Genomic DNA, 16,466 nt, shown 5'->3' with positions numbered 1-16,466 from the left:
GCTCCAGCACCCCCGCGACCCTCGTGAGGAAAAAGCGGTAGAAAATGAATGAATGAATGAATGAGTTATTATTGGACTGGTCGCCAGCCAATCACAGGGCACATATAGACAAACAACCATTCACACTCACATTCATACCTATGGACAATTTGGAGTGGCTAATTAACCTAGCATGTTTTTGGAATGTGGGAGGAAACCCGGAGAAAACCCACGCATGCACGGGGAGAACATGCAAACTCCACACAGAGATGGCCGAGGGTGGAATTGAACGCTGGTCTCCTAGCTGTGAGGTCGCTCGGCTAACCACTCGTCCACCGTGCCGCCCCTCTAATTATTATATTAATGCAAATTAATTAATACATTTTACGAATAAAACAATGTCAAAAATATTACTTTTGTAATTAAAAAATATATGAAAAAAATACATATTTTACAAATAAAATAATAAAAAATATATAAAATTTTTTTGAAATTTTTTATTTTTTTAACATAAACAGCTTTGAGCATGTTGTGCATGTGTGTGTAAAAAATGGTCCCAGCACATCAAAATCTCAATTCCAAGCAAGAAAATAGTTTCCCATATTTAGCAGAATGTCGCAGCCCACGGCTCCAGTAACGCTTGCTTTTTTTCTAGCTGTGCATGGATTTTCACTTTCAGTCTTGATGATGTGTCTGCATTGATCTTCCTGTGCTTTTGCTGAGTTTTTTTTTTACCAAAAGGAAATTGGTTCATTGATTTCCACAGGGGGTATTTTAATGGCGTCATATCTCACCACTAAACTCACTTCAATCCTTGTAAAAAATCTCATGCTTGGCCTGCTTCTTAAAACATGCGTTCCATCCTTTTTGATATACTAAATATTAGAATTGCTTATTTTGTTGTCATTCCAGGTGCGGCTGTAAGCGACCTGCCATCGCCGGGCCGCCCCCCCAACCTCTTCTCGACTTCTCCTTGTGGTTTTCCTTTTCCTTTTTTACATTTCTTTCACCGGACGCGGAACGCACACTTTTGAATTCATGATCACATGACTGTGGACATGGACTCGGTCCTGACTAACTTTCTCCAGTCCACGGGAGCAGATCCAGGACTGGCCAGAGACCTGCTGGAAGGTAGCTTGAAACGAGCATCCTTTTAAGGGATAGGATTCATTCATTCATGCAGGCGTACCTAATGATGTGACTCTTTACTCCGCGCAGGCAAGAATTGGGACCTGAGGGCGGCGCTCAGTGACTTTGAGCAGCTGCGACAGGTGCAGGCCGGGGGCTTGATGTACCCCTACCCCGAGGAGAGGACGTACTTGTCTCCGGAGAAGGAGAAGGCCAGACTAGGACGGCCCGTACTCCAGCGGCAAGATGAGGTGGCGCAAGGTGGGTGTGTCCATTCAGGGCTCCGCAGTAACGATGTACCGATGGACCGGGGCAAACCAATTTGCAAAGCAATCCTTGCAAATCTTGAAATGGACCAATCAGAATCGTTTATTTAGACCGCGGTACGCAGTCCCCAGTCCACGTTTTACCCACACCCTGAATGGTTCTTGTAGCAAACGTCCGCACCTCTGACGCCGAGCGCTCTCGACTCTCATCCCGTGTACCCCGGTCAGAGCCCCGGACCAACGAGTCGCATTCCGCACATCAGCTCATCAACGCCTTTCTCTCGCAGCTGCGGAGAAGTCTCAGCTGAGGTCCTCGCCCGCTGCCTCCATGGCCCGCACGCACACGGCGGGCAACGCCGATCAGCTGCTAAACACCCCCGAGTTCACCTTCCAGCTGCCGGACCTCAGCATGTACCAGGACGACTTCCGGGTCACCGAGAGAGACCTGATCGAGAAGTCCATGATGGTGGCGCTGGAGCATGCAGGTGAGCTTTCGACGGGAGTAGCAAAGTCCCGGTTTGTTCCAGGATGTGCACACACGCACGCACGCACGCCTAACCGAACACGCACATTGACCGTGTCGCCGCGTGCCTGCAGGGCGACTCAACTGGTGGACCAAGGTGGTTCCGAACTGTCAGAGTCTGCTGCCGCTGACGACCACTGGAGACGGGAACTGCCTCTTACACGCCGCCTCGCTCGGTGAGCACCACGGGCCGTTATTATGTTATGTTATATATTTTTGAGAAATAATATCAAGAAACTTGTCCATTTATCTGAACTTTAGCAGTAGTATTGTTCTATTCCAGCCCTGTAGGTGGCAGTATTCACCTTTAGTGGTATTTTGTTGTTGACTTGTGTGTTTGGCACCGTGGGTGAGGTACATAAACCATCAAAAACCATCAAAAGCAGGGGTCTCAAACTCAATTTACCTGGGGGCCACTGGAGCTAGGGTCTGGGCAAGGCTGGGCCGCATCAGGTTTTCCAAAAAAAAAAACCACATTTATTAAAAACAGAAAAATATACAAACTTTTTCAGTGCTTTGGTTCTGATTTTCTACAAGAAAAGCTCTGATAAAACATTCCACTGTTCTCAAATATCTTACTTTTTATTTTTTATTTTTCTGCACAAAATAAGATGAAAAATAAATAAACAAATCAAGAATAAAGAAAATCAATCAATCAGTAATAAATAAATATAATAATAATAATAATAAAAAGTTAAGAAAGCACATATAGTTGGTGGGTAGACAAATGATTTTTTTCAGATTAAAATGAACAAAGCATTATTAGAGCCCTGTAGACATGACAAAACACGACTATAGTCACATTTATACTCTTTTTATTTACAACATATTGCGCAACTGCAGGGTCTTGATACACATGCTAACTCGCAAACTAGAGAGCTAGCGACCTAAACGGTAGCCTTCAAGTTATTTCCTTTCAACTTAAATCGCCAAAGACTTACCACTTCCACACGGATAGGGAGGATAACTATTAACAGTTATTTAACCTTTAACATGAACATGAATCATTCATTCATTTTCTGCCGCTTTTCCTCACGAGGGTCGCGGGGGGTGCTGGAGCCTATCCCAGCTGTCTTCGGGCGAGAGGCGGGGTACACCCTGGACTGGTCGCCAGCCAATCACAGGGCACATATAGACAAACAACCATTCACACTCACATTCATACCTATGGACAATTTGGAGTGGCTAATTAACCTAGCATGTTTTTGGAATGTGGGAGGAAACCGGAGTACCCGGAGAAAACCCACGCATGCACGGGGAGAACATGCAAACTCCACACAGAGATGGCCGAGGGTGGGGATTGAACCCTGGTCTCCTAGCTGTGAGGTCTGCGTGCTAACCACTAGACCGCCGTGCCGCCCGAACATGAATCAAACGTAATCATTTTTTCTGGGTACATGATACCATACAGCATCCATATAAAACATTAAACTTTCATATCAAGGCGGGGGCCTCAAACTAGTGTCCTGCGGGCCACATTTGGCCCGCGGGCCGCGTGTTTGAGACCCCTGATCAAAAGGTTGTCTCAGATTGACTCTGACGACTTGCAAGTCAGGTTGCCATCTTGTACATTAAAGTTTATATTAAATACTTCAGAAGCAACGTGAGGACCGGGTTCAAACCAGATGTGTCTAGTCTCGCCCCAGGCTGCAGTTTGCCCACCATCTACAGCAAAATGTACACACAACATTGCTCTGTGGAACTGACCTGGCTTTTTTTTGTGGGGGGGGGGGTGGTGTTGTCATCCAGGTATGTGGGGGTGTCACGACCGGGACCTGTCACTGCGCAAGGCGCTGCTGGAGCAGATGTCGCACGGCGTGGAGCAGGAGGCCCTGAAACGCCGCTGGAGGTGGCAGCTCACCCAGCAGAACAAAGAGGTCGGTCCCACAACAACACTTCCAGTACGACACCAATTCGGGAAAATATACTTATTATTAGTATTAATATACTATTGTAGAAATAACATAAAAACAAAATAAGGGAATAAGTACATTTTCAGCCTCGTTACAAAATATAAAAATAATCTGCTGTCACTGCGAATATAATGACATGTGTCAATCATCAATAAAACACAGAAGAAGCCAATAGTGCCTGAAATGTATCCCTTAAAGCGGCAATGCAATGCAACTCCTGCACCGAGGGACTTGACATATCACATATCATTTTTCATATCTTACGGGTTGACGTCATATTGCTTTAGAGCAGGGGTGTCCAAAGTGCGGTCGCTGGCTGTTTTTTTTTTTTTTTTTTTTTTGGAGCATGGCACATTCTAAAACTGAAGCAGCAAATAAAGTCAAAATATTAAGAGCAAAAAGTTAGCAACTTAATCTTAAAATAAGAAAGAAATCATATTTTTTTAAGTGTTAATATTAAGAAAAACACGCAAAATAAAGTTGTGATTTTTTTTATTAGGTTGCGGGAAAAGTTATAATATTATGAGAATAAAGTCAAATATTAGCAGTAAAGTCATAATTAAGAGAAACACATTTAACGTGAAAATTTGTTTTTGAAGGGCTGCACGGCGGTCGAGTGGTTAGCGCGCAGACCTCACAGCTACCCAAGACCCGAGTTCAATTCCACCCTCAAAAATCTTCTGTGTGGAGTTTGCATGTTCTCCCCGTGCATGCGTGGGTTTTCTCCGGGTACTCCGGTTTCCTCCCACATTCCAAAAACATGCTAGGTTAATTGGCGACTCCAAATTGTCCATAGGTATGAATGTGAGTGTGAATGGTTGTTTGTCTATATGTGCCCTGTGATTGGCTGGCCACCAGTCCAGGGTGTACCCCGCCTCTCGCCCGAAGACAGCTGGGATAGGCTCCAGCACCCCCTATGACCCGCGTGAGGATAAGCAGTACAAAATGAATGATTGAATGAATATGTTTTTGGTGCAGAAGTGAAAAAAAACATCTGCAAATTTATGGGAATAAAGTCAAAATATTAAGAGAAAAAAGTTATATTTTAATGAGACAAAAGACACAATTTTACAAGAAAACAAAATAAAAAATTAGTTTAGGGGGAGTTAGAATATTATGGGAATCATAATATTGAACCAAGGGTGTCATAATTTTAATTTTTTAAATATCTTAATGTGTTATTTGATATTTCATTAATAATAATTCAAAGCCATAATATTACTGAAAATCAATGGCAAAAAAAGAAAATATATGGACTGTGATTGGCTAGTGACCAGTCCACCGTGCACCCCACCTGTCGGCCGAAGTTAGCTGGGATAGGCTCCAGCATACCCCCACAACTCTAATGAGGATAAGCGGCATAGAAAATGGGCGGTAAGAAAGTTTAAATATTTGGGAAAAATTTGAAAGAAAACAGCAAAAATTGGGAAAAAAGGGCAAAGATTAATGTTAATATTAAAAATATTTTTTTCACCTACATGACAAAGATTAGGTGCGTTTTTTTCTGGATATATGCAGTATAGAACTTCTTACAGCGTACATGTACAATGTCACGTGGAGGTAAAATACTTTTATCGTCATGTGTTGTTTGCTGTGTGCCATTTTAACAAGTCACTTGTTCTTATTTTCGTTTTTAAGAAGCTCATAACGAGCATAACCACAACAATGTCAAAAAGTTAGAGGTGCAGGTTTAGCAGGTTTAGTCTTTGTGGTAGACCTTTGCCGTCAGGGTATGACTTTCAATGTCATTAAAAAAAAAAAATTTGGACCGGCTACTCATGTTCCTCTAAAGGCTGACGACTCTAAAACAAAAGCACTTGATCTACTTGATCTGGAAATGGTGGTCAGGTCCTGACATTACTGTTGACGTCACAGAAAAACACTTTTTGTACAGGTTCTGATTTAAAAGGTTATGGGAATAAAGTAGAAATGTTATGGAAATAAAGTCATAATATTGTGAAATTCAAATTTTATTTATACATATTATTTATTTTATATTATATTATTTATTATATTATAATATTTTTATATATTATTTAAGAAGAAATATGACAAAAATATGTTATTCATGTTATGTTGTTAAAATGATGAGAAACAAACCAAAGAAAATAAAATTGCATTTTTTTTTAAAACCATGTTGGGCAAAAAGTTATGATACTATGGGAATAAATTGACTATATTACATGTATATTTACAAAAATAAATTAAAACTACATTTGAAATATTTGGAAAATGTAAAAAAAAATTTTTTATGGAAATAAAGTTGTAATATTGTGAAATGAAAATGTTATTTATATATATTATTTATATTATATTATTTATTATATTATAATATTTATATATATAATTTAAGAAGAAATATGACAAAAATATGTTATTAATGTTATGTTGTTAAAATGATGAACAAACCAAATAAAATAAAATTGCATTTTTTTTTAAAACCATGTTGGGCAAAAAGTTATGATACTATGGGAATAAATTGACTATATTACATGTATATTTACAAAAATAAATTAAAACTACATTTGAAATATTTGGAAAATATAAAAAAAATTTATGGAAATAAAGTTGTAATATTGTGAAATGAAAATGTTATTTATATATATTATTTATATTATATTATTTATTATATTATAATATTTATATATATTATTTAAGAAGAAATATGACAAAAATATGTTATTCATGTTATGTTGTTAAAATGATGAGGAACAAACCAAAGAAAATAAAATTGCATTTTTTTTAAAAACCATGTTGGGCAAAAAGTTATGATACTATGGGAAAAAATTGACTATATTACATGTATATTTACAAAAATAAATTAAAACTACATTTGAAATATTTGGAAAATATAAAAAAAATTTATGGAAATAAAGTTGTAATATTGTGAAATGAAAATTTTATTTATATATATTATTTATATTATATTATTTGTTATATTATAATATTTTTATATATTATTTAAGAAGAAATATGACAAAAATATGTTATTCATGTTATGTTGTTAAAATGATGAGGAACAAACCAAAGAAAATAAAATTGCATTTTTTTTTTTAAAACCATGTTGGGCAAAAAGTTATGATACTATGGGAATAAATTGACTATATTACATGTATATTTACAAAAATAAATTAAAACTACATTCGAAATATTTGGAAAATATAAAAAAAAATTATGGAAATAAAGTTGTAATATTGTGAAATGAAATTTTTATTTATATATATTATTTATATTATATTATTTGTTATATTATAATATTTTTATATATTATTTAAGAAGGAATATGACAAAAATATGCTATTCATGTTATGTTGTTAAAATGATGAGGAACAAACCAAAGAAAATAAAATTGCATTTTTTTTAAAACCATGTTGGGCAAAAAGTTATGATACTGACGACTCTAAAACAAAAGCACTTGATCTACTTGATCTGGAAATGGTGGTCAGGTCCTGACATTACTGTTGACGTCACAGAAAAACACTTTTTTTTTACAGCACATCATCACCGCCATGTCGCTACTATTAATGGCACTTCCACCATATGCCAGTTCTCCAAAGTCCCAGTCCAATTTACCTCCTCCTGTGTGTGCGCTTCCTCTGCAGTCCGGCCTGGTCTACAGTGAGGAGGAGTGGCAGAAAGAGTGGAATGAACTTCTGAAACTGGCCTCCAGCGAGCCCAGAGTCAACTACAGCAACAACGTCAACAACAGGTGACCGGGACCAAACAATCCATGGAAATCCAATTCCAGAAAAACCAAAACACATTTTCATTGGCACATTTTATAGATTGTTTTTTTGTTTGTTTTTTTTTCTCCCAGGTAATTCATATGCTTTATATGTACGTTAGGGTGCATCAAATTTGAACGGGAAATTTTAAATTCATAATATCAATTTTGGCTGGCATTCCATTTTTTTCTAATGAACATGAAAAATGTCTTTTGCAAAGTTTGGAGGAAATCCATTGAGATTTAGGGGTACCACCTCACACATAAACTTAAAATTTCAGAAAATGTGTAATTTCTAGTCTAATTGCCAAAAAGTTGACCGGGAAATGTTATGCTCGCTCAGCTATTAGCTAACTGTCATTAGCAAACTAGCTAGCTAATGTTAGCTACAGTCGAGGCAATGAGCACTAAACAGCGACTAAAATAATAAATGTACAAGTGTATATCAGATTATGTAGTACTACAGTACTACTCTCAATAAATATGAGGCATCAGTAATACTGTCTACTCTATATTACTCTTGTTGATGTTAGGCTCGCTCAGCTATTAGCTAACTGTCATTAGCAAACTAGCTAGCTAATGTTAGCTACAGTAAAGGCAATGAGCACTAAACAGTGCCCAAAATAATAAATGGACAAGTGTATATCAGATTATGTAGTACTACAGTACTACTCTCAATAAATATGAGGCATCAGTAATACTGTCTACTCTATATTACTCTTGTTGATGTTATGCTTGCTCAGCTATTAGCTAACTGTCATTAGCAAACTAGCTAGCTAATGTTAGCTACAGTAGAGGCAATGAGCACTAAACAGCGACTAAAATAATAAATGGACAAGTGTATATCACATTATGTAGTACTACAGTACTACTCTCAATAAATATGAGGCATCAGTAATACTGTCTACTCTATATTACTCTTGTTGATGTTATGCTTGCTCAGCTATTAGCTAACTGTCATTAGCAAACTAGCTAGCTAATGTTAGCTACAGTAAAGGCAATGAGCACTAAACAGTGCCCAAAATAATAAATGGACAAGTGTATATCACATTATGTAGTACTACAGTACCACTCAATAAATATGAGGCATCAGTAATACTGTCTACTCTATATTACTCTTGTTGATGTTATGCTTGCTCAGCTATTAGCTAACTGTCATTAGCAAACTAGCTAGCTAATGTTAGCAACAGTAGAAGCAATGAGCACTAAACAGCGACTAAAATAATAAATGGACAAGTGTATATCACATTATGTAGTACTACAGTACTACTCTCAATAAATATGAGGCATCAGTAATACTGTCTACTCTATATTACTGTTGTTGATGTTATGCTTGCTCAGCTATTAGCTAACTGTCATTAGCAAACTAGCTAGCTAATGTTAGCTACAGTCGAGGCAATGAGCACTAAACAGCGACTAAAATAATAAATGGACAAGTGTATATCACATTATGTAGTACTACAGTACTACTCTCAATAAATATGAGGCATCAGTAATACTGTCTACTCTATATTACTGTTGTTGATGTTAGGCTCGCTCAGCTATTAGCTAACTGTCATTAGCAAACTGTAGCTAGCTAATGTTAGCTACAGTAGAGGCAATGAGCACTAAACAGTGACTAAAATAATAAATGGACAAGTGTATATCAGATTATGTAGTACTACAGTACTACTCTCAATAAATATGAGGCATCAGTAATACTGTCTACTCTATATTACTGTTGTTGATGTTAGGCTCGCTCAGCTATTAGCTAACTGTCATTAGCAAACTGTAGCTAGCTAATGTTAGCTACAGTAGAGGCAATGAGCACTAAACAGTGACTAAAATAATAAATGGACAAGTGGATATCACATTATGTAGTACTACAGTACCACTCAATAAATATGAGGCATCAGTAATACTGTCTACTCTATATTACTCTTGTTGATGTTAGGCTTGCTCAGCTATTAGCTAACTGTCATTAGCAAAAATGTAGCTAGCTAATGTTAGCTACAGTAGAGGCAATGAGCACTAAACAGTGACTAAAATAATAAATGGACAAGTGTATATCACATTATGTAGTACTACAGTACTACTCTCAATAAATATGAGTCATCAGTAATACTGTCTACTCTATATTACTCTTGTTGATGTTATGCTTGCTATTAACTATTAGCTAACTGTCATTAGCAAACTGTAGCTAGCTAATGTTAGCTACAGTAGAAGCAATGAGCACTAAACAGCGACTAAAATAATAAATGGACAAGTGTATATCAGATTATGTAGTACTACAGTACTACTCTCAATAAATATGAGGCATCAGTAATACTGTCTACTCTATATTACTCTTGTTGATGTTATGCTTGCTATTAACTATTAGCTAACTGTCATTAGCAAACTGTAGCTAGCTAATGTTAGCTACAGTAGAAGCAATGAGCACTAAACAGCGACTAAAATAATAAATGGACAAGTGTATATCAGATTATGTAGTACTACAGTACTACTCTCAATAAATATGAGGCATCAGTAATACTGTCTACTCTATATTACTCTTGTTGATGTTATGCTTGCTCAGCTATTAGCTAACTGCCATTAGCAAACTAGCTAGCTAATGTTAGCTACAGTAGAGGCAATGAGCACTAAACAGCGCCTAAAATAATAAATGGACAAGTGTATATAACATTATGTAGTACTACAGTACTACTCTCAATAAATATGAGGCATCAGTAATACTGTCTACTCTATATTACTCTTGTTGATGTTATGCTTGCTCAGCTATTAGCTAACTGTCATTAGCAAACTAGCTAGCTAATGTTAGCAACAGTAGAAGCAATGAGCACTAAACAGCGACTAAAATAATAAATGGACAAGTGTATATCACATTATGTAGTACTACAGTACTACTCTCAATAAATATGAGGCATCAGTAATACTGTCTACTCTATATTACTGTTGTTGATGTTAGGCTCGCTCAGCTATTAGCTAACTGTCATTAGCAAACTGTAGCTAGCTAATGTTAGCTACAGTAGAGGCAATGAGCACTAAACAGTGCCTAAAATAATAAATGTACAAGTGTATATCACATTATGTAGTACTACAGTACCACTCAATAAATATGAGGCATCAGTAATACTGTCTACTCTATATTACTGTTGTTGATGTTATGCTTGCTCAGCTATTAGCTAACTGTCATTAGCAAACTAGCTAGCTAATGTTAGCTACAGTCGAGGCAATGAGCACTAAACAGTGACTAAAATAATACATGGACAAGTGGATATCACATTATGTAGTACTACAGTACCACTCAATAAATATGAGGCATCAGTAATACTGTCTACTCTATATTACTCTTGTTGATGTTAGGCTTGCTCAGCTATTAGCTAACTGTCATTAGCAAAAATGTAGCTAGCTAATGTTAGCTACAGTAGAAGCAATGAGCACTAAACAGCGACTAAAATAATAAATGGACAAGTGTATATCACATTATGTAGTACTACAGTACTACTCTCAATAAATATGAGGCATCAGTAATACTGTCTACTCTATATTACTCTTGTTGATGTTAGGCTTGCTCAGCTATTAGCTAACTGTCATTAGCAAAAAATGTAGTTAGCTAATGTTAGCTACAGTAGAGGCAATGAGCACTAAACAGTGACTAAAATAATAAATGGACAAGTGTATATCACATTATGTAGTACTACAGTACTACTCTCAATAAATATGAGGCATCAGTAATACTGTCTACTCTATATTACTCTTGTTGATGTTATGCTTGCTCAGCTATTAGCTAACTGTCATTAGCAAACTAGCTAGCTAATGTTAGCTACAGTAGAGGCAATGAGCACTAAACAGCGACTAAAATAATAAATGGACAAGTGTATATCACATTATGTAGTACTACAGTACCACTCTCAATAAATATGAAGCATCAGTAATACTGTCTACTCTATATTACTCTTGTTGATGTTATGCTTGCTCAGCTATTAGCTAACTGTCATTAGCAAACTAGCTAGCTAATGTTAGCTACAGTAGAGGCAATGACCGTGTAATACTTATAAATATGAGTACAAATCATTCAAATTACAAAGACAATACCGCAAATTTGCTAATAATATGTAATAGGAGTATGAATACCAACAAAAACATGGCGACCATTGAACTGTTCACCACTTTATTCCCCAAAAACAGATGTATGGTGGCACCCCTAAATAATCATGGATTGGAAAAATATTTTCTATGTGTTGTTTCTACATATATTGGAACACTTTTAGTACCCAGCCATATGAAAATTCAATAATTGTGTTTTTTGATGCACCCTAATGTAGGGTCATGATGTCAAACGCTAACGTGTTGCTTTCCAATGCCAACGTCTTCAGGGGGGAGTCCTCAGACGAGCCCGTCTACGAGAGTTTAGAAGAGTTCCACGTGTTCGTCCTGGCGCACGTCCTCAACAGGCCCATCGTGGTGGTGGCCGACACCATGCTGAGGGACTCCGGAGGAGAGGGTGAGATCAGCAACACCAGGCCTCATTTTACTGTGCGGGATAATAACACTACTTTTGGAGCATAGAGTTGAAATATTCAAGAAAAAAAGACCATCATTTTATTTGAAACAAAACAAAGTCAGGTTCTAACTTTTGGAAAATTAGGTTGCAGAAGACAGAAGACATTATATTATAATACAATGGGAATAAACTTGTCCTCCAGCTAGAATAAAAGTCACATTTTTTGACAATAAACTTGTGATATGAGAAAAAATAATGACATTTTAGTAGCATAGAGTTAAAATATGAAAGAAAAAATATGCTATTAATGTTATGTTGTTAGAATTATGAGAAACAAACCAAAGAAAGTAAAATTGCATTTTTTTCAAAACCATATTGGGCAAAAAGTTATGATACTATGGGAATAAATTCACAATATTATATGTATATTTACAAAAACAAATTAAAACTACATTTGAAATATTTGGAAAATGTAAAAAAAAAAAAAAACAGCAAATATGGTGACAAAAAATGATTTAAAAGGTTATGGGAATAAAGTAGAAATGTTATGGAAATAAAGTCATAATATTGTGAAATTCTAATTTTATTTATACATATTATTTATTTTATATTATATTATTTATTATATTATAATATTTATATATATTATTTACGAGGAAATATGACAAAAATATGCTATTAATGTTATGTTGTTAAAATGATGAGAAACAAACCAAAGAAAATAAAATTGCATTTTTTTAAAAACCATGTTGGGCAAAAAGTTATGATACTATGGGAATAAATTGACTATATTACATGTATATTTACAAAAATAAATTAAAACTACATTTGAAATATTTGGAAAATGTAAAAAAATTGTTATGGAAATAAAGTTGTAATATTGTGAAATGAAAATTGTATTTATATATATTATTTATATTATATTATATTATTTATATATATTATTTATATATATTATTTAAGAAGGAATATGACAAAAATATGCTATTAATGTTATGTTGTTAAAATGATGAGAAACAAACCAAAGAAAATAAAATTGCATTTTTTTTTAAAACCATGTTGGGCAAAAAGTTATGATACTATGGGAATAAATTCACAATATTACATGTATATTTACAAAAATAAATTAAAACTACATTTGAAATATTTGGAAAATGTAAAAAAAAAAAAGAGCAAATATGATTAAATTATTTAAAAGTTTATGGGAATAAAGTAGAAATGTTATGGAAATAAATATTGTGAAATGAAAATTTTATTTATATATATTATTTATATTACATTATTTATTATATTATATTATTTATATATATTATTTATATTATATTATTTATAATACGTGTGCAGGCAACATTAACATGAGCAAGTATAAATTGTGTAAAAATAAGTTAACCACTGTTACCGTAACCCCCCTCCCTCTCCAGCCTTCGCCCCCATCCCATTCGGAGGCATCTACCTCCCTCTGGAAGTGGCGGCCGCCAAGTGCCACCGCTCGCCGTTGGTCCTGGCCTACGACCAGGCGCACTTCTCCGCCCTGGTCCCGATGGAGCAGAAGGACATCTCCAAAGAGCAAGGTGACTCCCCAAGACCACACTTTGATCCCCCCATGTCGTGCTTTCCTTTTCCTTTGCGTCTCTCGCTCCGAACGGGCGTGTCTACGACTGCGACGTCCTGACTGAGCGTTTGTTTCAGTGGTGATCCCGCTCACCGACTCCGAGCACAAAATGCTGCCTCTGCACTTTGCCGTGGATCCCGGGAAAGACTGGGAGTGGGGCAAGGACGACACAAACAACGTGATGCTAGCGAGGTAGGTGGGGTGACCCGTGTTTGTATTTCGGGCGCGGGATTAGACGCCCGCTGTCATTGACAACGAGATTAGCGGTAAGAAGCTTCCGTGAATGGAGCGCAGAAACTTGAGCGCTAAAAGAGCCGCTCCGGAAATAACCTTCCACTTCCCGTCTGCGGAAGACCAGCGCAGCATTGAAAATAACGGCAGACATTAGCGCTGTTATCCGTCACGATGGCGTGTCATGGAGCGCCATCATGGGCGCCCAGACGCTCGTCTTTTTGCATGCACATGATTTCCTTCCGGATGTGAAAAGTGACTCGTGTCGTCTTCCGCAGCGTGGCGCTCTCTTTGGAGGCCAAGCTCCAGATGTTGCACAGCTACATGACTGTCAACTGGCTGCCGCTACCCTGCGAGGTAAGGACACAGGAGTCCCTCATGATTGATTGATTGATTGATTGATTGATTGATTGATTGATTGATTTGTCAATTGTTCATTTGGTGCATATTGAAAATGGTACAGCTAGAGCTGCAGGTCATGATTCTTTTCTTAGTCCTTCAATATGAAGCTTGTGGTTTTCTTTAAACGAGTAATTTTCCAAATATTTCAAATGTAGTTTTAATTTATTTTTGTAAATATACATGTAATATTGTGAATTTATTCCCATAGTATCATAACATTATGCCCAACATGGTTTTAAAAAAAATGCAATTTTATTTTCTTTGGTTTGTTTCTCATCATTTTAAAAACATAACATTAATAGCATATTTTTGTCACATTTCCTCTTAAATAATATATATAAATAATATAATATAATAAATAATATAATATAAATAATATATATAAATAACATTTTCATTTCACAATATTACAACTTTATTTCCATAATTTTTTTTTACATTTTCCAAATATTTCAAATGTAGTTTTAATTTATTTGTGTAAATATACATGTAATATAGTCAATTTATTCCCATAGTATCATAACTTTTTGCCCAACATGGTTTAAAAAAAATGCAATTTTATTTTCTTTGGTTTGTTTCTCATCATTTTAACAACATAACATTAATAGCATATTTCTGTCATATTTCCTCGTAAATAATATATATAAATAATATAATATAATAAATAATATAATATAAATAATATATATAAATAACATTTTCATTTCACAATATTACAACTTTATTTCTATAACATTTTTTTTTACATTTTCCAAATATTTCAAATGTAGTTTTAATTTATTTTTGTAAATATACATGTAATATTGTGGATTTATTCCCATAGTATCATAACTTTTTGCCCAACATGGTTTTAAAAAAAATGCAATTTTATTTTCTTTGGTTTGTTTCTCATCATTTTAACAACATAACATTAATAGCATATTTTTGTCATATTTCTTCTTAAATAATATATTATAATATAATATAAATAATATATATAAATAACTTTTTCATTACACAATATTACAACTTTATTTCCATAACATTTTTTTTTACATTTTCCAAATATTTCAAATGTAGTTTTAATTTATTTTTGTAAATATACATGTAATATAGTCAATTTATTCCCATAGTATCATAACTTTTTGCCCAACATGGTTTTTAAAAAAAAATGCAATTTTATTTTCTTTGGTTTGTTTCTCATCATTTTAACAACATAACATTAATGGCATATTTTTGTCATATTTCTTCTTAAATAATATATATAAATATTATAATATAATATAAATTATATATATATAAATAAAATTTTCATTTCACAATATTACGACTTTATTTCCATAACATTTCTACTTTATTCCCATAACCTTTTAAATCATTTTTGTTACCATATTTGCTGTTTTATTTTTTTTTTTACATTTTCCAAATATTTCAAATGTAGTTTTAATTTATTTTTGTAAATATACATGTAATATAGTCAATTTATTCCCATAGTATCATAACTTTTTGCCCAACATGTTTTTTTTTAAAAATGCTATTTTATTTTCTTTGGTTTGTTTCTCATCATTTTAACAACATAACATTAATAGCATATTTTTTCTTTCATATTTTAACTCTATGCTACTAAAATGTCATTATTTTTTTTGTTTATTGTCAAAAAAATGTGACTTTTTTTTAATTCTAGCAAGAGAACAAGTTTATTCTTCTGCAACCTAATTTTCCAAAAGTTAGAACCTGACTTTGTTTTGTTTCAAATAAAATGATGATTCTTTTTTCTTTAATATTTCAACTCTATGCTACAAAAGTAGTGTTATTATCCCGCACAATAATATAATATTAAAACATTTTTTGTTGAATGAAATTGAATGAATTACAACTTTGCCTCTTAATATTTGGACTTTATTATATTTATTTTTACAATTCTGCTGTTTTTATACAACTATTTCAAAATCCTACTTGTTTATTTTCTTCTTGTAATATTATGACTTCATTTCCTTAATGGTTGGATTTAATCTTTGGACAAATGGAAAAAGTAGAAATATTGTAGCTGTTAATTGGATTGCGTTGGTTTGACGTTCAATCTCCGAATAATCCAAATCCAGCCTCTCCACTTGAAGGAAGTTGAGTCACGGGCTTTTCTGTGCTGAGGAAGTCAGTGATTCACCCTTGCGTTCGAGTCCAGTCAGGCGAAGTTGCTTCCATCCCACTGACTTGCGCTCGTCCTCC

At 34.7% G+C, this 16,466-nt stretch overlaps 1 protein-coding gene across 3 annotated transcripts in view; it reads left to right on the top strand.

Moving 5' to 3' along the window:
* The window catches only part of otud7b (OTU deubiquitinase 7B), a 50,223-nt gene that overhangs the window by 28,890 nt on the left and 4,867 nt on the right, over positions 1 to 16,466 (top strand). For 2 of the 3 annotated variants that reach the window (XM_058054064.1, XM_058054063.1), the window contains exons 2-11: positions 892 to 1,110; positions 1,198 to 1,368; positions 1,661 to 1,858; positions 1,971 to 2,072; positions 3,646 to 3,773; positions 7,412 to 7,518; positions 11,889 to 12,016; positions 13,438 to 13,587; positions 13,706 to 13,820; positions 14,138 to 14,216. In XM_058054064.1, the coding sequence (XP_057910047.1) occupies positions 1,026 to 1,110; positions 1,198 to 1,368; positions 1,661 to 1,858; positions 1,971 to 2,072; positions 3,646 to 3,773; positions 7,412 to 7,518; positions 11,889 to 12,016; positions 13,438 to 13,587; positions 13,706 to 13,820; positions 14,138 to 14,216 (1,263 nt within the window). In that variant the 5' untranslated portion in view covers positions 892 to 1,025. Of the gene's footprint in view, positions 1 to 891; positions 1,111 to 1,197; positions 1,369 to 1,660; positions 1,859 to 1,970; positions 2,073 to 3,645; positions 3,774 to 7,411; positions 7,519 to 11,888; positions 12,017 to 13,437; positions 13,588 to 13,705; positions 13,821 to 14,137; positions 14,217 to 16,466 lie in introns of those variants that run through there. The other variant, XM_058054065.1, reaches the window with a different exon arrangement.

This window comes from Doryrhamphus excisus, chromosome 17 (genome assembly GCF_030265055.1).
Source record: "Doryrhamphus excisus isolate RoL2022-K1 chromosome 17, RoL_Dexc_1.0, whole genome shotgun sequence".
Taxonomy (NCBI): domain Eukaryota; kingdom Metazoa; phylum Chordata; class Actinopteri; order Syngnathiformes; family Syngnathidae; genus Doryrhamphus; species Doryrhamphus excisus.
The sequence above is the reverse complement of the archived record's forward strand: the minus strand, read 5'-3'. Positions and strand labels throughout refer to the sequence as shown.